This window comes from Anopheles darlingi, chromosome X (genome assembly GCF_943734745.1).
Source record: "Anopheles darlingi chromosome X, idAnoDarlMG_H_01, whole genome shotgun sequence".
Taxonomy (NCBI): Eukaryota; Metazoa; Arthropoda; class Insecta; order Diptera; family Culicidae; genus Anopheles; species Anopheles darlingi.
Window position 1 is genome coordinate 9412918 of NC_064873.1, and position 23923 is coordinate 9436840.

General features: G+C 51.6%; 5 protein-coding genes across 10 annotated transcripts in view; 3 read left to right on the forward strand and 2 right to left on the reverse strand.

Annotated features, from left to right (window-relative positions):
* The window catches only part of LOC125950376 (uncharacterized), an 832-nt gene extending 482 nt beyond the window's left edge, over positions 1 to 350 (forward strand). Inside the window, exons 1-2 of the mRNA XM_049678319.1 lie at positions 1 to 9; positions 101 to 350. The exon at positions 1 to 9 is cut by the window's left edge and continues 482 nt beyond it. Of these exons, the coding sequence (XP_049534276.1) occupies positions 1 to 9; positions 101 to 343 (252 nt within the window). The 3' untranslated portion in view covers positions 344 to 350. The remainder of the gene's footprint in view (positions 10 to 100) is intronic.
* Positions 351 to 740: 390 nt separating this feature from the next.
* LOC125950425 (UPF0184 protein AAEL002161) lies at positions 741 to 1381 on the forward strand. Its single transcript, XM_049678411.1, has 2 exons — positions 741 to 904; positions 976 to 1381. The coding sequence occupies exons 1-2, from the start codon at positions 760 to 762 to the stop codon at positions 1215 to 1217; spliced, it is 387 nt and encodes a 128-aa protein (XP_049534368.1). The 5' UTR covers positions 741 to 759; the 3' UTR covers positions 1218 to 1381.
* On the reverse strand, positions 1315 to 2824 carry LOC125950340 (uncharacterized). 2 transcript variants are annotated; one of them, XM_049678249.1, is made up of 2 exons: positions 2682 to 2824; positions 1315 to 2585 (listed from the first exon to the last, which is right to left on the reverse strand). In XM_049678249.1, exon 2 carries the CDS (start codon positions 2466 to 2468, stop codon positions 1515 to 1517), a length of 954 nt encoding a protein of 317 aa, XP_049534206.1. In that variant the 5' UTR covers positions 2469 to 2585; positions 2682 to 2824; the 3' UTR covers positions 1315 to 1514. The 2 variants fall into 2 exon arrangements, with proteins under 2 accessions (XP_049534206.1, XP_049534216.1); XM_049678259.1 differs by having other exon boundaries at positions 2654 to 2696.
* Positions 2825 to 2869: 45 nt separating this feature from the next.
* Positions 2870 to 6805, reverse strand: LOC125950337 (pyridoxal-dependent decarboxylase domain-containing protein 1). The gene is made up of 7 exons (XM_049678234.1): positions 6522 to 6805; positions 5514 to 6419; positions 5144 to 5419; positions 4998 to 5066; positions 4308 to 4909; positions 3909 to 4223; positions 2870 to 3831 (listed from the first exon to the last, which is right to left on the reverse strand). The coding sequence occupies exons 1-7, from the start codon at positions 6642 to 6644 to the stop codon at positions 3516 to 3518; spliced, it is 2607 nt and encodes an 868-aa protein (XP_049534191.1). The 5' UTR covers positions 6645 to 6805; the 3' UTR covers positions 2870 to 3515.
* A 206-nt stretch (positions 6806 to 7011) lies between these two features.
* Positions 7012 to 22695, forward strand: LOC125950347 (uncharacterized). Of its 5 annotated transcripts, none has more exons than XM_049678290.1 (4): positions 7032 to 7351; positions 7478 to 7622; positions 14627 to 15123; positions 22509 to 22695. In XM_049678290.1, exons 1-3 carry the CDS (start codon positions 7222 to 7224, stop codon positions 14988 to 14990), a joined length of 639 nt encoding a protein of 212 aa, XP_049534247.1. In that variant the 5' UTR covers positions 7032 to 7221; the 3' UTR covers positions 14991 to 15123; positions 22509 to 22695. The 5 variants fall into 5 exon arrangements, with proteins under 5 accessions (XP_049534264.1, XP_049534247.1, XP_049534255.1 ...); XM_049678298.1 differs by lacking the exon at positions 7478 to 7622 and adding an exon at positions 14408 to 14552; XM_049678307.1 differs by lacking the exons at positions 7478 to 7622; positions 14627 to 15123; positions 22509 to 22695 and adding exons at positions 21793 to 21937; positions 22012 to 22483 and having other exon boundaries at positions 7012 to 7351.
* The last annotated feature ends 1228 nt before the right edge of the window (positions 22696 to 23923 follow it).

Below are 23923 nucleotides of genomic sequence, written 5' to 3' on the forward strand. Positions count from 1 at the left end.
TCATTCATGGTGCGTCGTTGTCCAGTGCCATTAAGCGACAATCGCATGTCACAATCGAACTCCACGCTAACGGTTAACATTTCGCGCATTATCTTTCCAGTTTGCTACCAGACATTTCACCTACCGGCTGCCCTCGATAACTGAGCAACCCAAGGCGGTGCTGCAAGTGTTTCGTAAGATTACGGGACCGATCACGCTGCCACTGACGCTGCTGCTCTCGTTCAACGTGGCGCTGTCGATCTTTTTAACGGGCAAAGAGTTCGAAACGGTACACCGGATCAACATTCGGTTGCTGGAACTTGAGCGCCATCTCGAGAGCGAGGGCGTTCTGCCGGCACTGTGATGCTCCATCAACCCATTCTAGTTCACAATTCTGATGTATAGTAGTCAAGTAGTAACGAATGCAACTAGTGTAAAGTCGAGCGAGCCGTGTAGATGTTTGCAACATAAACCATTAGCGGAATATCGCAGCAATAAAGCGTTTCCGTTCTGCATCGTAGGTGGATAAAAGCTGACAAACTGCTTTTGAGATTATTTATCGTCCCGGCCGAACTGTCATTTGTGCGTGGAGCTGTCAATTGACACCCGCGAAACAAACAAAACAAGCTTCAGCGGTACGGCAAAACAAGGCCCGATCAGGTGACCACAAAAAAAACGGAAACGGGAAAACGGCGCAGAACGGAACAGAACGGGCGCATTCTAGCGTGTGTATAAGTGTGTCTACATTCAGTCGGGCAACAGGCGAACAAATCAATCGAGATGGTGCCTAACCCGAAAGAACGAAAGCAAAACCCACCAGGAGCAACCGAAGGATCCGATCACGAAGCCAACCAGCCTACCCCGGATCAGACAGAGGAAAACAACCTGTCGGGCGACGAAGAGGAGATTGATCCAGATGACGCAGGTGAACGGAATAGCTGGTCGGCCTGGCCTTGCAGTAATGGATGTCGCTTACTTAATGGTTTTCGTTTTAAGAGTTTCATTCCATCAACAATTGCCTGGATGCGCTGAGCTCAGCGCTAGATAACATCGAGCAGAAGAATGATTCGCTGCATGAGCAGCTGTTGCTTTTGCTGGAGTCGCAGCGCGAGTCCTTGAAAGCGCTGAAGGAGGAAAATAGTCGCAAGGTGGCGCAGCAGCAGGGTGGTGAGCCTGGCGAAGATGGCAACGATTCCAACCAACCTGAGTCGCCCGTGCAACCGATGGAACAATGCTAGATAATGCGGATCCGTGTCAAACGCAATGAGAACCCTCTCCCCCATTGTTTCTATCTTCCCCTCCCCCACACACCCGCAAGTCAGTGTGGACTTGGAGTACCTGGCGATCACGGATGACATTATTTATTGGAATAAATCACCTCCTATTTCGTTCATGTAAGGCATAGGTCTAATCCAGGTATGGGATAAAGTGTGAACCTTGCGGCAGATACCTGTCATCATTTGCTGGCACATGTTTGAATGGGATCGAAATTGAATATTTTCAAAGAGAACCGTAACCGTGACCCTCTCTTGGGACTACTCGCACGCCATGAGGCACAGCTGGCGGAATTCATCATCGTTCAGTTTGTCCACGATGCGCACGTTCTCTTGAAACGACTGTAGGTGATCGAGTACCATCTGCCCCCGGGTGAGGGTACCATGCAGCTCAATGTCCACGTGAAATCGCTCGCTCCGTTCGATGATATCGGGTCGGATGAAGGCTGCTACCAGAAAGGCATCACAGGGCATCCAGCAGGTCCATTTCCGGTACACCTTGCGCTCGATTTCATTCAGCATCTGGACGGCCCGGTTGGAACTGGCCTGCTGGCCTAGCTGCTCCATGCGCCAGTCGATCGGCAGTGCGCGCGCCTGCGTCTGGCACGTTTCCCATGGCAGCAGCGTAACCGGGCAACGCACCTTTTCCAGAACGATTTGGGCCGCTTCGACGTCCGTGTAAAAGTTAAATTCGGCTGACCGTGTCACGTTACCGACACCCAATCGATTGCCGCCCATGATGTGCAGCTCGCCGAGCAGGGTGCCTACCTCCGGATATAGCTTCAGACAGAGTGCGAGGTTCGTCAGGGGGCCGACGCAGATAACCGCCAGCTGGCCCGGGTGCTGCACCAGCAAGCGGTGCAGAGCGAGCACCGCATGCTCCCCACGGATCATCGACCGGTCAATCTGCGGCTGCTCGAACTCGATATCACCAAACCCGTTCATCCCGTGGAAGCATTCCTCAGGTGACTTCCGCTTCCGTGGCGTGATGAGAGCTTCCGATGCGCCGCGGTACACCGGCACATCCGTCCGATCGATGGCGGTGAGAATGCGAAGCACGTTCGTCGTCACGTTGTCCACATCAGTATTACCGTGCACGCAAGTGATCGCGACCACCTGCAGGTTATACTGTTGCTCCGCCTTTAGCAACATCAGGAGTGCCCAGGCATCGTCGGTACCCGCATCCAGATCGATGACTACCTTACGAGGGCTCATTCTATCCCGCCAGTGTCTAGCCACGTGCTGCAATCTACTGCACCGATACACACTTTGGTTCCCTCCTAACCGCAAACGAAACTGTCCGCTCGAGTTTTCAGAGAGTCAAGGACCGAGCTGGAACGAGTAACATTCCTAGCAAAATGACCTTCGCCACCCCTTTTCGCTGATAGGCACTAACGCACCTAATCTAACACTCGAAACCGTACGTACTTACGCAGATGGATGATGCGAGAAGAGATAATTCAATTCGGCGCGAGCTGCGGCTGCATACCGTCAACAGGGCAACTGTGTGTGTACATTACATTATCAATATGCTCTGACAATCTCTCTTGAATAACAATATCAATGTAATATAAATAAGCCAATGCTGCTGTTGCTCGCATTAGGAGCGCGAAGTGGAAGAAAGTGGTTCTCGCGAAAGCATTAAGACGTATATTTTCGCGTTATTTACATATTCCGTGTAGTAACAGGTGAACGAGTAGGCGGTAGGATTTGAGTGCAAGAGCGAAACCCATCTTCAGCTGGCCGACCGCCCACCGCCGACAATGTCGAGCCGTGTGGCGGGAAGAACAGAACGGAACAGAGCAGCTGCCGAGGTAGGGACTCCGTGAACCGTGCTTCGGATTACATGTTAAATACTCGGATGTGTGTGTGTGTGTTTTCTGGATGTGCAGAGCTGCTCCACTTGCTAACTGCTTGTAGCGTTACTCATTCAACATCCCAACCTAAACCTCTGAAGCATTCGCGCCAGTACCCTCGTCTTCGGAGGTGGCAAAAACGTTCGGGATTGGACAAGCAACAGACTGTACGCATCTCTATCTATACTAACCATCCCTAACCCTGCTCCGTTTTGCTTCTCACTCTCTTGTCCAAAAGAAAGATTCCTTCTCTTGCTCCTCTCACAGCGAATTCTACTTCAACTCAACAAATACAAATGACGCCATTATTGCTGATCAGTTGCTTTGGTAAAAACGGACAATTATTGCTGATCAGTGTTACTGCTTGATTTTTCTACGGGCTAGTGTGCTGTTTCAATTCTAAGATTTACGATTCCTTCGCCGCCCCACCGGCAACCGCTGCTCCTCCATCATCTGCTTTTTCTCCAACTGCTTCAATAGCCTCGGATTTGACCGTGCCAGTCATCGTCGAAGGAAGCGATGGGACCGATTTGGCGAGAACCGGCGGAATGTTGCTGTTGCTGGCGCTGTTCGTAAGCTCGGAGTTCGAGCTAGTGTTGCATGAATGGAACGACTGACTTTCGTCGGCGATAATACCGATCGGCTTCTGTACCAACGGTGCCGGCGGTCCCTTACTGCCTCCCAGTCCAGTCGACGTCTTCGGCGTCATCTGCATATGGTATCTGCGGGTGGGTAAATAAAAGAAATCATACCGTTTAGCGGAACGAAAGCGACGGAGATGGCACGTGCAATCACATACTTGTAGATGTTTTCCGTGCTCTCGACGACACCCTGTGTTAGGTTGAGGCTGCGACCCTTCATGCCGGTTTCCTTGGCAACCGGTGACCACCAGTTCACGACCCGGCCAACCAGCGGTACCTGCCGAAGGATACCCTCCTGCCACAGCTTTTCCTCCGCTTCGCGTTGCAGATCCATGGTGGCCGCCTCGATGCCCTTCTTCAGAATCTCTGACATTGTGTCCAGGATCTTGGAATGCTCTTGTATCGACCGGGCGGTACTGATTACCAGTTCCAGCAGTTCCTCGATGTCCGTTTCGCTCGTCACCATGCCGAATCTGTGCCGATAGTGGCCAACGATCGAACAAAAAGAATATTAGAGCCACAAACATATCGGAAGCGCAGCGTGTGCTGATGCTCACCTGACGCAGATTAGCCCATCACTGCTCTCGCCGAGCGAAAACGCACCATCCGTCTGCTGCAGCTCATCGACCAGGGCCGAGTTGAGCTTGTTCAGCTCGGCCTTGGTCTGATCAGTGAGCATCGCATCCCAGCCCTCCGGCACGTATTGTACGCCACCGAGCCCGGCCCAGTCGTGCAGTTCGATAGGGCGTAGCGAGCCGCTCGCCTCCACCAGCCGATGGAAGCGCACCCGGTGCTGGATGGTAGCGTGCAGGATGTCGCACTGCGTGCGTATGCATTGGCCGGCCTCGCTTACCATCTTGGATACCCGACCGACCAACTGTTCCCCGTACCCGGGCAGAAACGGATAATAGCGCAGACAAATCCCATTGCTCTCGTGTTCGATTAGTTCGAGCGCCAGCGGTGGACAGTCGCGCATCAGTATCTGGCCGAGCCAAGTGTTTAGCCGATCGTAGTATCCCGCATTGCCGGTCGTCTTTTCGATGCACAATGCCTCCCTGTCATCTAGGGGTGCCGTAGTGTCGTTGCTTGGCTCCGCTACTGTACTGTTGCGCCCATCAAACTGAAACACGACCGTCGGCACTGCCAACTCGAACAACTCCTGCAAAAATGTCAGACGGCATTTTAGCGACAGTGCAATATTGAGCATCGATTCCAGCACTGCATTGATAGATCCTGCTGTCACTTACATTGTATTTGGTCGCATTGGCGAGCATGTCTCGATACTCCTCGCTCGAGCCCACCGGTAGCACCTTGCTCTGGTGGAGAAACCGAAATGAAACGAAAGAGGGAATGGTATCACGTGCTAATGTTCGAGATGACGCTGGCAGCTTACCAGCACGCTGATTCCTTCTATTTCTAGTAGCAGCTGGCACAGCGATCGACAGGAATCGAACGCGGCAAAGATACGGTCTGTGATTGCATCGTTGCCGAGCGCCTGCAGTGCGGACCAGGTACCAAGACAGTTGATGCGGTTTGCCGTTACCGGATCGTTGTCGAAGAACGTCGTTACACGATTGCGGGACTGCTGGTAGACGAGCACTGTCGGCAGGCCAGACACGCCGAACCAACTATTGAGGCTAAGCGTCAAGGAGGTCGGCATACATTTGGGCTGATTGATGAAGAGAGCGGAAAACAAGGCAATGGAACAGTGAGTAATCTCGCAAATTGAAACGGGGTAATAATGTCGAACGCGAAGAACCTACGCTCGGTGTGAAGTGGTCGGAAAGGGTAAAGGCAGCCAGCCCGTGCCCCTGACAGTGCAGCCACATCTTATGGGCACCGCAGATAATGCTCAACAGCGCGATATTGTCGGAAGCGCCCGTTATCGGCGAGCCGGCTGTGGCCATTAGAAATAACGGCTGCCACCCGTCCGCCACGTCACCTGTTATGATCCGCTCCAGCTCTTCGAGATCCATTTGGCCGGCTGCGTCGCCAGTCTTGATGCACGGTACCACCCGGATGGAGGCAATGGGCAGACCGAGGTAGCGGCAAGCGTGTTGCATCGTAAATAGATGCCCCATCTCCGACAGATAGACGGCGGCGCTCTGCACGCGTTGCAGCCGATTGTCGTTCAGCTGGTTGATCAGTGCCATACGCAGTGCCTGCAGCACGCACTCGCCATCATCCCGATAGTAGCCGGTACTGTTCGTGATGGGGAATTTGAACAGCGACGCCTGCCAATTCAACGCATCCGATGTGAGGCGGACGGCGGCTCGAGCGAGTTGCTGACGTTCGAGTGAACACAGGTAGGCGGTGGTGGCGTGCTGCAGAACGGCCAGATGGGATACTTCGTCCAGCGGTGGCAGAACGAACTCGTCCTGTTCCTCCTCGTCGTTGCTGCTACCATTGACCGATCGGAGCAGCAACCGCTCCAAAAGATCCATCACCTCGGCAGGTGTTCGCTTCGGTGGCCCCTCATTCCGTGGCCGCGCGTGCCCGCTGGACTGCTGTGTTGTCTTGTCACCCTCCGACGTTGCCGCTGGAGGCGACGCGGCCGGCGTCAGGGACTGCTCACCTGCCAGCTTCTTGTGTGACGTGTTCCGAACGTTTTCCAGTCGGTTCAGTAGATTTGACGTTTGCGTTTCTATCTCGGCCAAGCTGGAGCGTACCTATCGTGTTCAGGGGGATGGGACCGGAGATGTGGGAAAGATGGCGTACAGTACAGTATGCGGAGGGGGAGAGTCGTTCCCTTGCCACTCTGGGACACTTACATTTGCTGCCGCGATCTCGTACGGTAACTGCTGCTGCTGGCTGGCGCCGCTGGCGGATTCGCGGGTTTGTCCCTGCGCCAGCGTGTCACCTTCTACCTCGTTCTCCATCTCGTGCTCCTTCATGCGCCCCGCGACGTGGGGAGTGGGTTTTAACGGTTCAGAATTCTATTTACCCAGCTGGGTCGGCTGGGATCGTACACGAGAACGTCGACTACGAAACTCCCCAAAAATATGTGGCAAACACGTCACCCCTCCACAATTGCTATCCGCGTATTTCGGTTCTCGTTGCGTTCCCCACCGAAGCTCAGGTTCTGACAAGTCTTTTTGTTTTTGACGTCTGTCTGTTGCGTTTATGCTCATCTGACCGAGGCAAGTTCGTCTGTGGTAGTTGGTTCGTTCCTCTCAGCTGTGGTAAAGGATTGTTCAATCGACCTCGTTTGGTAACGTGAAACCCAATTTGGTCACCGGACGAGGTTGGTTCGAGGCGCAGCATCTATTTTTCTCGGTGGTTGATGTTTTGCTACGTGTGCGCTGCCAGCTCCAGATTTGGATCGTAAAACGGCGTCGTCGGAGGGTGAGAGGGTGAAGCGGGGCATTCAGAATCGCAACCACATCGAACCAAAACAAACGTTTCGCCGTGCTGCTCGTGTAGACCCGTCTGTGCGGCCACAAAGTCCCGGATGCGGCCACTTTCGGCAGGATGCGCAAAACGTGGGTTAAGCGCGACAACATATACTATAAACCGTTCTACAAGCAGAAGCTCAAGCTCACGCTGATCGGTGTGCTCGGACTGGGTGTCCTGTTCTTCGTCTACCAGCTGGTCTACATCAGTCAGTTTCTGCCATCGTCGTCGTCGTTGTCGTTGTCGTCGTCGGGGTCATCGGGGTCGGCCTTGCTGGCCGCCCAGATGCGGCCCCCGCTCCACGCAAATAGTAATAATCCCGTTGCTTCGGCAGAACTGGGAGCGGACGGCGGCAGCCCACCATCAGCAACACCGTTGGCGGCGAACGGGGGGCTACACGGCAGTAGTAATTCGGACACCGGGCAGCACCACTACGCCTACGTCGAACGGATCGGGAACCACGAGCGTATGATCCTGCGGTAAGTGACATCGCACCCCTCCCTTGCGCGCCGACCACCATACATCGAGAACACATTTCCTTCCGTTCTTACAGTGGCATCCGGCTGCGAGATCTGGATCACTACACGGAGCCTGCGTCCGTGTCCCGAGCTTCATTCCGGTGTTTGCAGACCGGCCGTGAGCTGAGCTGGGACCGAGTGAACGACGATTACTGTGACTGCCCGGAGGACGGCAGCGACGAACCGAGCACAAATGCGTGCGTCGAGGGGCGATTTTACTGTCGCTTCCAGAAGCGCCATCGGACGGGCCGGGGGAGGGACCGATCGATACCAAGCGGCTGGGTTAACGATGGTGTCTGTGATTGCTGTGATGGTTCCGACGAGTGGCTCCCGATCGGTGGTAACCTAGTGCCACCCCGCCCTTGTCCGAACACCTGTAGCACTAAATACTTTCTCTAAGCCGGGAGAAGCGCGGGAGATTGGCTTCAGCCGTTTCCCTTACGCTTTTCTTTTTCTTTTCTTACGCGGCCTGAACCGCGCATCTCGCCATCACGTCTCGCATCACATTCCGCCAATGCAATCGCAATGCAAGGGATGCTGGAAACGAACAGCCGACCGAGGATCACTTTGCTAGCATGTTTCACAACCTCTAGGGTAGATTGAATAAAATAAAAATATTTTTACTGTCGATAAATACACAGTTCACCTGGTGTCCGTTGCCGTCGTCGAGCCACTAATCGCAGGATACCTCTCCGGTGGGCTGCACGGGCTCATCCTCTCTCATCCTCTTTTTCTCTCTCTGCTTCGCTTCACATAAAAGCGTACTAGAAAAAAGTGTATGCAGTGCACAGAAATAGTAGCAGCAACAGCACCCCATTGATAAGCGATAATTTTACGGTTCATCTATCGTCCAGCGGAATTATAGATGTCCGGGGTATTTTCGATAAGTAACAGAGAAAGCCAACTTGCATGAACCTCCCAAGGGCCCCGTTGAGAATGCGAACGAAGCAACTGCTAAGATACTTGGCTTGTTCTCTACCTTTACTCGCCACGCAGCAACTAAGCAAGCAACGTATTGGCTATGACTTCAACTATTGGCAACAGTAGTCAACGGGATCTAAATCAACCATTTCATTAACTATTTTGCGCGATCGTTTAGATTACTCTCAGAGTATTCGAGTGCGGCTGTGGCTGCGGTGCAGTGTCAACGTCCTTGAACGTTCCTTCAAGAACTGGCGCTCCTCCATCAATTCTTTCGTTCCTACACACGAAAACGACGAATTAAAATACATAACACGCTGTCTATAAATATATGGATAATATAGGATAAATGTTTATTCAATATCACAAAAATGTTTTACATATTTCAAATGGCACTTTCAAATGTACATTTCGAAGCAATCTCGGGCTCCCTTTTGCATTTCAAACTGAGTTAGGAGTGTAATAGAAGTAGTATTTAGTATTCATTGCCATATGGCTTCCAGAAGGATTTGGAATTCTTTTTGGTACAAAAAAAAAACATGAACAAAAATTGAAAACAGAAAAATTGAAAATAGAAAAATTGAAAATGGGAAAGGCCTTCCGATGCATGTACAAGGATTTAGAAGCCTTTCTTGTGCTCAACCTCTTTTAACAAAAAAAATTAATAATAAAGAATAATAATAATAAGAAAGCGTTCAAATTTCTTACTCGAAATAAACTCGAAAAAATCGATTACAATTTGCCCGGCATAGGGGACACTTTTGAGATATCGCAATCACTCTCGTAATGCACTCATGACAAAATATATGGCCACATTGTGTCGTACATAATTCCTTTGCCGCCAGCGGGTCATAACATACTGGGCACGTCGGTACCGGTGGCGGAGCAGCAGATACACTTGCTGCTGCTGCTGGTGCCGGTGCTGCTGCTGCCTCTGCTGTAGCTGCTGTTGCTACCGCTGGTGCTGCCTCTGCTGTAGCTGGTGGTGATACCGCTGGTGGTGGATTACGGCCGAACCAAACACTTTCCTCACCGATTTCTGACCGAATCCTTTCCGCAAGATCCGGAAAGGAATTTTGGAAGAGAGCATACGAATAAGAATCGTACACAATTGCCGTCATTGGCGGATCGTTGTCACCTTCCGGTCGTGGGTTTTCGTACATGGATACGTCTTCGTCGATGTCCATTTCTTGCATTAAGACATTTAGTTCTTCACTCATTTTGATGTGTTCGGAGCTTTTCGCGCTGCGATTGGATGACTTAATAGTTAAATTAAACAATTAAACATAAATTAAAAGAAACCACATATTCTGTCCAGCGATTTCTAAATCAATTTCTTACCAGAATCTCGTACCAAAGCCTCTCAAAGCCTGTTGAAGTTTCCGGACTTACTATTTCCACCGAGGACTCCGGTGTTAAAACCACGTCTTCGCGTGTTTCGATCTTGCCAATCTTGCCTGGATCGAGCGCCAAAAGCAGTTGATAGTTTTCGTCCTGCGAGGGCTTTTGAGCGCAGAATCTCGTACCAAAGCCTCTCAAAGCCTGTTGAAGTTTCCGGACTTACTATTTCCACCGAGGACTCCGGTGTTAAAACCACGTCTTCGCGTGTTTCGATCTTGCCAATCTTGCCTGGATCGAGCGCCAAAAGCAGTTGATAGTTTTCGACCTGCGAGGGCTTTTGAGCGCAGAATCTCGTACCAAAGTCTCTCAAAGCCTGTTGAAGTTTCCGGACTTACTATTTCCACCGAGGACTCCGGTGTTAAAACCACGTCTTCGCGTGTTTCGCACACAATTCAAACCTAACTTCTTGCCTGGATCGAGCGCCAAAAGCCGTTGATAGTTTTCGTCCTGCGAGGGCTTTTGAGCGCACAAGACATGCATTGAGATCGGGTTGACTTTGAAGCGCGCTTGAGTTGATGATTTAAATAATTTCCGTTTCCCAGCACTCCCGACTCGTTTTATCGGTGTTTTCCGCAAAAACCAACCACCCCAGGGTGCTCCGTACGCTATGAGAATGGATTAAATTCTAAACTTAAACCATTACCATTCAACAAAAGGTGCCTTCGAATTAGCTGTACGTGGCTATTAAGTCTAGTTAAGTGATCGATTCCACTCCGATATACTGGTTGCATTTGCACTCATGATATGTGCGAAACTTTCTCTAGCGGCTTTCAAAACATGTCTTTGCCTGTTACATATTATTGCAACGATGATTGATCAAACTGAGTAACGCAATATCCTAAAATATAGTTAAACATTTAAAAAAACAACAGAAGTATTTTTACGCAAAAAAAAATTACTCATTCGACTGCCCTGACGATACTTTACTGCAGGAAATACTTCTATTATTGTTGTTTTAAGTCCGTGCCGTTGCTAAAGAAGCGATGGCATAATCTCTTAACAAGAAACAAATCTTGATCAACACTGTAGTCTTGCCTAATGAGGCGGCGGTGTAAATGTGCACGACCGCAGCTGCCACCTCTGTCGCAAGAGCCGCATCCTATGTGTGGTCGGCTTAATGTTTAACCGGTGCAGCTTGGTAGCCGCAGCCGCAGAAAACATGCGGTTTTAATATTAACCAGCCATCTTGTGCGCTTTTTGTCATACGGGAGGAAACAAGCGGTTTTCTGTCGAAAGAATCTGGCGATGGGGACCGCCCGAAGATTGACTGGAAACCTATTAGGATTACTCCGAACGCAAAATGATCTTTCGCTATCGCACCACTCGTTGCACATAGTGTTTACCTTCCTCCCTCCCCCGGAAACTGCTGTAAAATGCGACGGCTCATGTGGGGCGGCCAATTTTTCTTAAACTGTGTCCAGACGATGACGAATGTTGGAGAATTTCTCGACGAGAACTTCGCAAACAAACGTCATCCCATACAAATCCGGCGAGAAGTTATCGCGATAACTGCAATGCACGTCTAGCAAGCGAGCAAGGGAGAACGAGCGAGAACTTCTTTTGGAGCTGTCAAATCGTATGTAAACAGTAGGGCGAGAAAGTTATCGCGATAACTTTGTTGCTCGTTTGGACGCAGTTTTAGAATCCTTTGGCTAGACCGGAAAGATGTGCGTCAGTTATGACGACCAGCGGGGTGACATGAAAATGATCCATTTGCCGATCCGCCTCCTCCCGTTGGGTGAGTATCGGTTTCATGCTGCTGCTGATAGGTCTACTATCAACCCATTTGCCCAGCCGATCCAGAGGGGTGCTATAAAAAGGAACCTCGGCCATATGCTTAGCTTAGTTGGTGCGCGTTGAGTTTTAAGTGTTGGGAAACGGATGAGCTGGACGTGTAGTAGCGGGAGAAGAGTAACCGGTGGCAAAAAGAATGCTAGGGACCGCATTTTGGGTAGCTTGATGCCAAAATGTGGCTCACACTCCTGCTCCTGTTGGTCGTCCACCCGCTCGAACACGTGACCGCCGGACTGGAAGAGCAGTAAGTGGTGCCGATACGTATCGTCGCATTTGCACGGAACTCCAAAAGTAGCTCAGCATTAATTCTCTTCTATAATATGTGCGGCAACATCAACCTTGCTAGCTTAGTGTAATATAATCATTGCTAGAACACTTTTCATAGCTTTTCCCTCTCTCTCTCTCTCTCTCTCTCTCTCTCTCTCTCTCTCTCTCTCTCTCTCCTTCTCTCTTCTTCTCTCTCTCCTTCTTTCTCTCTCTGCACCTTACAGAGCCAAAATCTACGCATCCAACGGTCACATTATCTTTGAGCCGGCGATGGGCAAAAATATAACCGGTACGTTGCATCAATTTGCCGGGTTCGTTCACCTGCGGTCCGTGCCCGGCCGGCTATACCGGCACTGGGTTCTACTGTACCGACATCGATGAGTGCGACACCGACAATGGCGGCTGCAGCACGGCCCCTTCGGTGGCCTGCATCAACACCAGGGTAACGTGTACTACATGAGTCCATGTCCGGGGGAATTCCGATTTCGATTGTTAATATTTGATTTGTGTTTCATTGTTGTTGTAGGGTTCTTTTCGCTGTGGTAGCTGCCCGGCGGGCTATGCAGGTGATGGTAGAACGTGCGTAGCCCAAGCCCTACCCCACTGTATTCCCGGCCAGTGCCATCCGATGGCACGCTGCGTTGACAGTGGCACTGTGCCGGGTTGCGTCTGCTTGCCAGGCTACACCGGATCCGGTTACGGTAGCTTAGGCTGTGCCCCCGAGCCAACCGGCTGCGCTAGTGCACCCTGCCAGGTAAAAAAGAGGGATCTTGCGCCTACTAGAACTACTGATGAAGGCGCACGCTCGATCATGCACTACTCTGTTTTTTTTTTGGTTTTCCCAGAATGGCGGCACGTGCGTGGTGACGAACGAAACGAGCTACCGCTGCCTTTGTCCAGCCGGAACGGACCCACCGCACTGCGCTACCGTCTCTTCGCCCTGTGACTCGAACCCCTGCCAGAATGGTGGCACCTGTGACCGATGGGGCCACCAGCACAATCGCCACCGCCTGGTATGCCGCTGTCCGCCCGGCTACACCGGTCTCCACTGTCAGACGCCGGTGCAGGCATGCGATGGCGAACGGTATCAGCTCGCTGGCGACCTCCACTATCCGGATCTAATCGGAGAAGAAATGGCACCCGCCCGACCCATCCGGTGCGCCTGGTTGATCAGAACCAACGAAACGTTTACCTTGCATGTCACCTTCAGCGAGTTTGAGATGGTCGGTGGAGGGTGCAGGAACGAGTGGTTGCAGATCCACGATGGACACTCGGCGGCAGCACCGACGATTGGTCGGTACTGTGGTAGCGAGCTGCCGAACGGCGACGGTCACCTCACATCCACCTCCAGCACGCTGTACATCTGGTACCATTCGCAAATCGTTAGCCCATACATTGGCTTCCGGCTGCACTGGGAGAGCGTTGAACCGGTGTGTGGCGGTAGGATGACGGTTCAGGATCACGGCACACTACAGTGGCCAGACCCGGATGACCGACACCGCCAGGAGACCATCCCGGGACACTGGGCCTGCAAATGGCAGCTACAGACGGAACCGGGCCGTCGGCTACAGTTTACCTTCGTCCGGCTACTGATGCCAGATGCCGATTGCGACCGACACTTCGTGCGGCTTACCGAAGGGATCGATGAGGACAAGGGTACGGTGCTGGCGAACTACTGCGGCCAAATCGTATCACATTCCAGTGCAACGTCGCTGACAACGGCCGGTAGCGGGGCCACGCTCTACTTTCACAGCGACGCCCCCAATCACGACGTGAGCTTCAGTATACGGTATACTGTGGTCCAAGCGGACTGTGGGGGCATCCTGACGCAGCTGGTAGGTACCATCGACAGCTCACGACAGGTCACCACCGCACAAACCGACGACGACGACGACGACGACGACGACGACGACGACGACGACGACCAGCACCGGGTCTGTGAGTATCGGATCAGTCTACCGGTCGGGACCCGCGTCGAGATCCGCTTTCCCAGCGTGCTCCTCGAGCCGGACGGCCAATGCTCGTCGAGCCGGGGGCAGGTGGAGCCACATCGAACCAAAACAAACGTTTCACCGTGCTGCTCGTGTAGACCCGTCTGTGCGGCCACAAAGTCCCGGATGCGGCCACTTTCGGCAGAATGCGCAAAACGTGTGTTAAGCGCGACAACATATACTATAAACCGTTCTACAAGCAGAAGCTCAAGCTCACGCTGATCGGTGTGCTCGGACTGGGTATCCTGTTCTTCGTCTACCAGCTGGTCTACATCAGGTTGTCGTCGTCGGGGTCATCGGGGTCGGCCTTGCTGGCCGCCCAGATGCGGCCCCCGCTCCACGCAAATAGTAATAATCCCGTTGCTTCGGCAGAACTGGGAGCGGACGGCGGCAGCCCACCATCAGCAACACCGTTGGCGGCGAACGGGGGGCTACACGGCAGTAGTAATTCGGACACCGGGCAGCACCAGTACGCCTACGTCGAACGGATCGGGAACCACGAGCGTATGATCCTGCGGTAAGTGACATCGCACCCCTCCCTTGCGCGCCGACCACCATACATCGAGAACACATTTCCTTCCGTTCTTACAGTGGCATCCGGCTGCGAGATCTGGATCACTACACGGAGCCTGCGTCCGTGTCCCGAGCTTCATTCCGGTGTTTGCAGACCGGCCGTGAGCTGAGCTGGGACCGAGTGAACGACGATTACTGTGACTGCCCGGAGGACGGCAGCGACGAACCGAGCACAAATGCGTGCGTCGAGGGGCGATTTTACTGTCGCTTCCAGAAGCGCCATCGGACGGGCCGGGGGAGGGACCGATCGATACCAAGCGGCTGGGTTAACGATGGTGTCTGTGATTGCTGTGATGGTTCCGACGAGTGGCTCCCGATCGGTGGTAACCTAGTGCCACCCCGCCCTTGTCCGAACACCTGTAGCACTAAATACTTTCTCTAAGCCGGGAGAAGCGCGGGAGATTGGCTTCAACCGTTTCCCTTACGCTTTTCTTTTTCTTTTCTTACGCGGCCTGAACCGCGCATCTCGCCATCACGTCTCGCATCACATTCCGCCAATGCAATCGCAATGCAAGGTATGCTGGAAACGAACAGCCGACCGAGGATCACTTTGCTAGCATGTTTCACAACCTCTAGGGTAGATTGAATAAAATAAAAATATTTTTACTGTCGATAAATACACAGTTCACCTGGTGTCCGTTGCCGTCGTCGAGCCACTAATCGCAGGATACCTCTCCGGTGGGCTGCACGGGCTCATCCTCTCTCATCCTCTTTTTCTCTCTCTGCTTCGCTTCACATAAAAGTGTACTAGAAAAAAGTGTATGCACACAGAAATAGTAGCAGCAACAGCACCCCATTGATAAGCGATAATTTTACGGTTCATCTATCGTCCAGCGGAATTATAGATGTCCGGGGTATTTTCGATAAGTAACAGAGAAAACCAACTTGCATGAACCTCCCAAGGGCCCCGTTGAGAATGCGAACGAAGCAACTGCTAAGATACTTGGCTTGTTCTCTACCTTTACTCGCCACGCAGCAACTAAGCAAGCAACGTATTGGCTATGACTTCAACTATTGGCAACAGTAGTCAACGGGATCTAAATCAACCATTTCATTAACTATTTTGCGCGATCGTTTAGATTACTCTCAGAGTATTCGAGTGCGGCTGTGGCTGCGGTGCAGTGTCAACGTCCTTGAACGTTCCTTCAAGAACTGGCGCTCCTCCATCAATTCTTTCGTTCCTACACACGAAAACGACGAATTAAAATACATAACACGCTGTCTATAAATATATGGATAATATAGGATAAATGTTTATTCAATATCACAAAAATGTTTTACATATTTCAAATGGCACTTTCAAATGTACATTTCGAAGCAATCTCGGGCTCCCTTTTGCATTTCAAACTGAGTTAGTAGTGTAATAGAAGTAGTATTTAGTATTCATTGCCATATGGCTTCCAGAAGGATTTGGAATTCTTTTTGGTACAAAAAAAAAAACATGAACAAAAATTGAAAACAGAAAAATTGAAAATGGGAAAGGCCTTCCGATGCATGTACAAGGATTTAGAATCCTTTCTTGTGCTCAACCTCTTTTAACAAAAAAAAATAATAATAAAGAATAATAATAATAAGAAAGCGTTCAAATTTCTCACTCGAAATAAACTCGAAAAAGTTGATTACAATTTGCCTGGCATAGGGGACACTTTTGAGATATCGCAATCTCTCTCGTAATGCACTCATGACAAAATACATGGCCACATTGTGTCGTAGATAGTTCCTTTGCCGCCAGCGGGTCATAACATACTGGGCACGTCGGTACCGGTGGCGGAGCAGCAGATACACTTGCTGCCGGCGCTGCTGCTGCCTCTGCTGTAGCTGCTGTTACTACCGCTGGTGCTGCCTCTGCTGTAGCTGGTGGTGATACCGCTGGTGGTGGATTACGGCCCAAAACTGACCAAACACTTTCCTCACCGTTTTCTGACCGAATCCTTTCCTCAAGATTCGGAAAGGAATTTTGGAAGAGAGCATACGAAAAAGAATCGTACACTATAGGTACTTGAAGGGGAATGTCCTCGTCAGAGGACACCGTCATTGGCGGATCGTTGTCATCTTCCGGTCGTAGGTTTTCGTACATGGATACGTCTTCGTCGACGTCAATTTCTTGCATTAAGACATTTCGTTCCTCACTCATTTTGATGTGTCCGGAGCTTTTCGCGCTGCGATTGGATGACGCATGAAATAGTTAAATTAAACAATTAAACATAAATTAAAAGAAACCACATACTCTGTCCAGCGATTTCTAAATCAATTTCTTACCAGAATCTCAATCAAAGCCTGTTGAAGTTTCCGGACTTACTATTTCCACCGAGGACTCCGGTGTTAAAACCACGTCTTCGCGTGTTTCGATCTTGCCAATCTTGCCTGGATCGAGCGCCAAAAGCCGTTGATAGTTTTCGTCCTGCGAGGGCTTTTGAGCGCAGAATCTCGTACCAAAGCCTCTCAAAGCCTGTTGAAGTTTCCGGACTTACTATTTCCACCGAGGACTCCGGTGTTAAAACCACGTCTTCGCGTGTTTCGATCTTGCCAATCTTGCCTGGATCGAGCGCCAAAAGCCGTTGATAGTTTTCGTCCTGCGAGGGCTTTTGAGCGCACAAGACATACATTGAGATCGGGTTGACTTTGAAGCGCGCTTGAGTTGATGATTTAAATAATTTCCGTTTCCCAGCACTCCCGACTCGTTTTATCGGTGTTTTCCGCAAAAATCAACCACCCCAGGGTGCTCCGTACGCTATGAGAATGGATTAAATTCTAAACTTAAACCATTACCATTCAACAAAAGGTGCCTTCGAATTAGCTGTACGTGGCTATTAAGTCTAGTTAAGTGATCGATTCCACTCCGATATACTGGTTGCATTTGCACTCATGATATGTGCGAAACTTTCTCTAGCGGCTTTATAAACATGTCTTTGCCTGTTACATATTATTTCAACGATGATTGATCAAACTGAGTAACGCAATATCCTAAAATATAGATAAACATTTAAAAAAACAACAAGTATTTTTACGCAAAAAAAAAAATTACTCATTCGACTGCCCTGACGATCCTTTACTGCAGGAAATACTTCTATTATTGTTGTTTTAAGTCCGTGCCGTTGCTAAAGAAGCGATGGCATAATCTCTTAACAAGAAAAAAATCTTGATCAACACTGTAGTCTTGCCTAATGAGGCGGCGGTGTAAATGTGCACGACCGCAGCTGCCACCTCTGTCGCAAGAGCCGCATCCTGTGTGTGGCCGGCTTAATGTTTAACCGGTGCAGCTTGGTAGCCGCAGCCGCAGAAAACATGCGGTTTTAATATTAACCAGCCATCTTGTGCGCTTTTTGTCATACGGGAGGAAACAAGCGGTTTTTTGTCGAAAGAATCTGGCGATGGGGACCGCCCGAAGATTGACTGGAAACCTATTAGGATTACTCCGAACGCAAAATGATCTTTCGCTATCGCACCACTCGTTGCACATAGTGTTTACCTTCCTCCCTCCCCCGGAAACTGCTGTAAAATGCGACGGCTCATGTGGGGCGGCCAATTTTTCTTAGAATCCTTTGGCTAGACCGGAAGATGTGCGTCAGTTATGACGACCAGCGCGGTGGCATGTAAATGATCCATTTGCCGATCCGCCTCCTCCCGTTGGGTGAGTATCGGTTTCATGCTGCTGCTGATAGGTCTACTATCAACCCATTTGCCCAGCCGATCCAGAGGGGTGCTATAAAAAGGAACCTCGGCCATATGCTTAGCTTAGTTGGTGCGCGTTGAGTGTTAAGTGTTGGGAAACGGATGAGCTGGACGTGTAGTAGCGGGAGAAGAGTAACCGGTGGCAAAAAGAATGCTAGGGAGCGCATTTTGGGTAGCTTGATGCCAAAATGTGGCTCACACTCCTGCTCCTGTTGGTCGTCCACCCGCTCGAACACGTGACCGCCGGACTGGAAGAGCAGTAAGTGGTGCCGATACGTATCGTCGCATTTGGACGGAACTCCAAAAGTAGCTCAGCATTAATTCTCTTCTATAATATGTGCGGCAACATCAACCTTGCTAGCTTAGTGTAATATAATCATTGCTAGAACACTTTTCATAGCTTTTCCCTCTCTCTCTCTCTCTCTCTCTCTCTCTCTCTCTCTCTCTCTCTCTCTCTCTCTCTCTCTCTTTCTCTCTCTCTCTCCTTCTCTCTCTCCTTCTTTCTCTCTTTGCACCTTACAGAGCCAAAATCTACGCATCCAACGGTCACATTATCTTTGAGCCGGCGATGGGCAAAAATATAACGTTTTCGATGCAAGGAGCTGGATACGTAAACGTTGGAAGTCACAATCTACACCAGATGCTGCAAACGATCGCGAAAATGTCACCAACCGAAAGCCCTCGATCGTCGCCTCCCGACAATGGTGAGATGTTGAAGCACCAGGAACAGCTGCAACTGCTGACTACCTACATCACTGGTCCGTTTGGGCTGCTCGCGCGATTGGCGGACCTGGAGCTGGAGTAAGTGGCTGTGGTAGAGGGCTGGAGGGTTGGTGGAGCTGGAGGCACCGGTACGACCGACCGACCGACCGGGTAAACAATTTGTGCATTTCATTGTTCTTTCGGCAGCTCAACGGCACACAACGCAACGCGGATGGTTCAACGCATTGGCACGCTTACACGGGACGTAATGGTAGTCGAAGTGTGGCTGGGGGCCCTGAAGGAGCGCATACGAACCGATCACTGTGCCAGCGGACCGTGCCAGAACGGTGGCACCTGTATCCGCTTGTACAACTCCTTCCAGTGCCTGTGCCGAAGCGGCTGGCAGGGCCGAACGTGTGCGAAGGACGTAAACGAGTGTGCCCAGCTCGCCGGTACCGAGCTCGGCTGCCAGAACGGTGCTACGTGCCAGAACCGACCGGGTGGATACTCCTGTCTCTGTGCCGACGGTTGGCGCGGTATCCATTGCGTAGCACGCACGCAGGACTGTGCGATGGCCGGGGCCGAACTGTGCGGTAATGGTATTTGCGTACAGTCGCGGGACGGTGGCTATCGGTGTGCGTGCGAACCGGGCTGGAAGACGAACGGGCTGACACCGGCCTGTACGGTAGATGTGGATGAGTGTGGTGACGGTCCGGGAGCCCACTGCTGGCAGGATGCCGAACCGGTACGTTGCATCAATTTGCCGGGTTCGTTCACCTGCGGTCCGTGCCCGGCCGGCTATACCGGCACTGGGTTCTACTGTACCGACATCGATGAGTGCGACACCGACAATGGCGGCTGCAGCACGGCCCCTTCGGTGGCCTGCATCAACACCAGGGTAACGTGTACTACATGAGTCCATGTCTAGGGGAAATCCGATTTCGATTGTTAATATTTGATTTGTGTTTCATTGTTGTTGTAGGGTTCTTTTCGCTGTGGTAGCTGCCCGGCGGGCTATGCAGGTGATGGTAGAACGTGCGTAGCCCAAGCCCTACCCCACTGTATTCCCGGCCAGTGCCATCCGATGGCACGCTGCGTTGACAGTGGCACTGTGCCGGGTTGCGTCTGCTTGCCAGGCTACACCGGATCCGGTTACGGTAGCTTAGGCTGTGCCCCCGAGCCAACCGGCTGCGCTAGTGCACCCTGCCAGGTAAAAAAGAGGGATCTTGCGCCTACTAGAACTACTGATGAAGGCGCACGCTCGATCATGCACTACTCTGTTTTGTTTTTGGTTTTCCCAGAACGGCGGCACGTGCATGGTGACGAACGAAACGAGCTACCGCTGCCTTTGTCCAGCCGGAACGGACCCACCGCACTGCGCTACCGTCTCTTCGCCCTGTGACTCGAACCCCTGCCAGAATGGTGGCACCTGTGACCGATGGGGCCTCCAGCACAATCGCCACCGGCTGGTATGCCGCTGTCCGCCCGGCTACACCGGTCTCCACTGTCAGACGCCGGTGCAGGCATGCGATGGCGAACGGTATCAGCTCGCTGGCGACCTCCACTATCCGGATCTAATCGGAGAAGAAATGGCACCCGCCCGACCCATCCGGTGCGCCTGGTTGATCAGAACCAACGAAACGTTTACCTTGCATGTCACCTTCAGCGAGTTTGAGATGGTCGGTGGAGGGTGCAGGAACGAGTGGTTGCAGATCCACGATGGACACTCGGCGGCAGCACCGACGATTGGTCGGTACTGTGGTAGCGAGCTGCCGAACGGCGACGGTCACCTCACATCCACCTCCAGCACGCTGTACATCTGGTACCATTCGCCAATCGTTAGCCCATACATTGGCTTCCAGCTGCACTGGGAGAGCGTTGAACCGGTGTGTGGCGGTAGGATGACGGTTCAGGATCACGGCACACTACAGTGGCCAGACCCGGATGACCGACACCGCCAGGAGACCATCCCGGGACACTGGGCCTGCAAATGGCAGCTACAGACGGAACCGGGCCGTCGGCTACAGTTTACCTTCGTCCGGCTACTGATGCCAGATGCCGATTGCGACCGACACTTCGTGCGGCTTACCGAAGGGATCGATGAGGACAAGGGTACGGTGCTGGCGAACTACTGCGGCCAAACCGTATCACATTCCAGTGCAACGTCGCTGACAACGGCCGGTAGCGGGGCCACGCTCTACTTTCACAGCGACGCCCCCAATTACGACGTGAGCTTCAGTATACGGTATACTGTGGTCCAAGCGGACTGTGGGGGCATCCTGACGCAGCTGGTAGGTACCATCGACAGCTCACGACAGGTCACCACCGCACAAACCGACGACGACGACGACGACGACGACGACGACGACGACCAGCACCGGGTCTGTGAGTATCGGATCAGTCTACCGGTCGAGACCCGCGTCGAGATCCGCTTTCCCAGCGTGCTCCTCGAGCCGGACGGCCAATGCTCGTCGAGCCGGGGGCAGGTGGAGCCACATCGAACCAAAACAAACGTTTCACCGTGCTGCTCGTGTAGACCCGTCTGTGCGGCCACAAAGTCCCGGATGCGGCCACTTTCGGCAGAATGCGCAAAACGTGGGTTAAGCGCGACAACATATACTATAAACCGTTCTACAAGCAGAAGCTCAAGCTCACGCTGATCGGTGTGCTCGGACTGGGTATCCTGTTCTTCGTCTACCAGCTGGTCTACATCAGGTTGTCGTCGTCGGGGTCATCGGGGTCGGCCTTGCTGGCCGCCCAGATGCGGCCCCCGCTCCACGCAAATAGTAATAATCCCGTTGCTTCGGCAGAACTGGGAGCGGACGGCGGCAGCCCACCATCAGCAACACCGTTGGCGGCGAACGGGGGGCTACACGGCAGTAGTAATTCGGACACCGGGCAGCACCACTACGCCTACGTCGAACGGATCGGGAACCACGAGCGTATGATCCTGCGGTAAGTGACATCGCACCCCTCCCTTGCGCGCCGACCACCATACATCGAGAACACATTTCCTTCCGTTCTTACAGTGGCATCCGGCTGCGAGATCTGGATCACTACACGGAGCCTGCGTCCGTGTCCCGAGCTTCATTCCGGTGTTTGCAGACCGGCCGTGAGCTAAGCTGGGACCGAGTGAACGACGATTACTGTGACTGCCCGGAGGACGGCAGCGACGAACCGAGCACAAATGCGTGCGTCGAGGGGCGATTTTACTGTCGCTTCCAGAAGCGCCATCGGACGGGCCGGGGGAGGGACCGATCGATACCAAGCGGCTGGGTTAACGATGGTGTCTGTGATTGCTGTGATGGTTCCGACGAGTGGCTCCCGATCGGTGGTAACCTAGTGCCACCCCGCCCTTGTCCGAACACCTGTAGCACTAAATACTTTCTCTAAGCCGGGAGAAGCGCGGGAGATTGGCTTCAACCGTTTCCCTTACGCTTTTCTTTTTCTTTTCTTACGCGGCCTGAACCGTGCATCTCGCCATCACGTCTCGCATCACATTCCGCCAATGCAATCGCAATGCAAGGGATGCTGGAAACGAACAGCCGACCGAGGATCACTTTGCTAGCATGTTTCACAACCTCTAGGGTAGATTGAATAAAATAAAAATATTTTTACTGTCGATAAATACACAGTTCACCTGGTGTCCGTTGCCGTCGTCGAGCCACTAATCGCAGGATACCTCTCCGGTGGGCTGCACGGGCTCATCCTCTCTCATCCTCTTTTTCTCTCTCTGCTTCGCTTCACATAAAAGTGTACTAGAAAAAAGTGTATGCACACAGAAATAGTAGCAGCAACAGCACCCCATTGATAAGCGATAATTTTACGGTTCATCTATCGTCCAGCGGAATTATAGATGTCCGGGGTATTTTCGATAAGTAACAGAGAAAACCAACTTGCATGAACCTCCCAAGGGCCCCGTTGAGAATGCGAACGAAGCAACTGCTAAGATACTTGGCTTGTTCTCTACCTTTACTCGCCACGCAGCAACTAAGCAAGCAACGTATTGGCTATGACTTCAACTATTGGCAACAGTAGTCAACGGGATCTAAATCAACCATTTCATTAACTATTTTGCGCGATCGTTTGGATTACTCTCAGAGTATTCGACTGCGGCTGTGGCTGCGGTGCAGTGTCAACGTCCTTGAACGTTCCTTCAAGAACTGGCGCTCCTCCATCAATTCTTTCGTTCCTACACACGAAAACGACGAATTAAAATACATAACACGCTGTCTATAAATATATGGATAATATAGGATAAATGTTTATTCAATATCACAAAAATGTTTTACATATTTCAAATGGCACTTTCAAATGTACATTTCGAAGCAATCTCGGGCTCCCTTTTGCATTTCAAACTGAGTTAGTAGTGTAATAGAAATAGTATTTAGTATTCATTGCCATATGGCTTCCAGAAGGATTTGGAATTCTTTTTGGTACAAAAAAAAAACATGAACAAAAATTGAAAATAGAAAAATTGAAAATGGGAAAGGCCTTCCGATGCATGTACAAGGATTTAGAATCCTTTCTTGTGCTCAACCTCTTTTATCAAAAAAAATTAATAATAAAGAATAATAATAATAAGAAAGCGTTCAAATTTCTTACTCGAAATAAACTCGAAAAAGTTGATTACAATTTGCCTGGCATAGGGGACACTTTTGAGATATCGCAATCTCTCTCGTAATGCACTCATGACAAAATACATGGCCACATTGTGTCGTAGATAGTTCCTTTGCCGCCAGCGGGTCATAACATACTGGGCACGTCGGTACCGGTGGCGGAGCAGCAGATACACTTGCTGCCGGCGCTGCTGCTGCCTCTGCTGTAGCTGCTGTTACTACCGCTGGTGCTGCCTCTGCTGTAGCTGGTGGTGATACCGCTGGTGGTGGATTACGGCCCAAAACTGACCAAACACTTTCCTCACCGTTTTCTGACCGAATC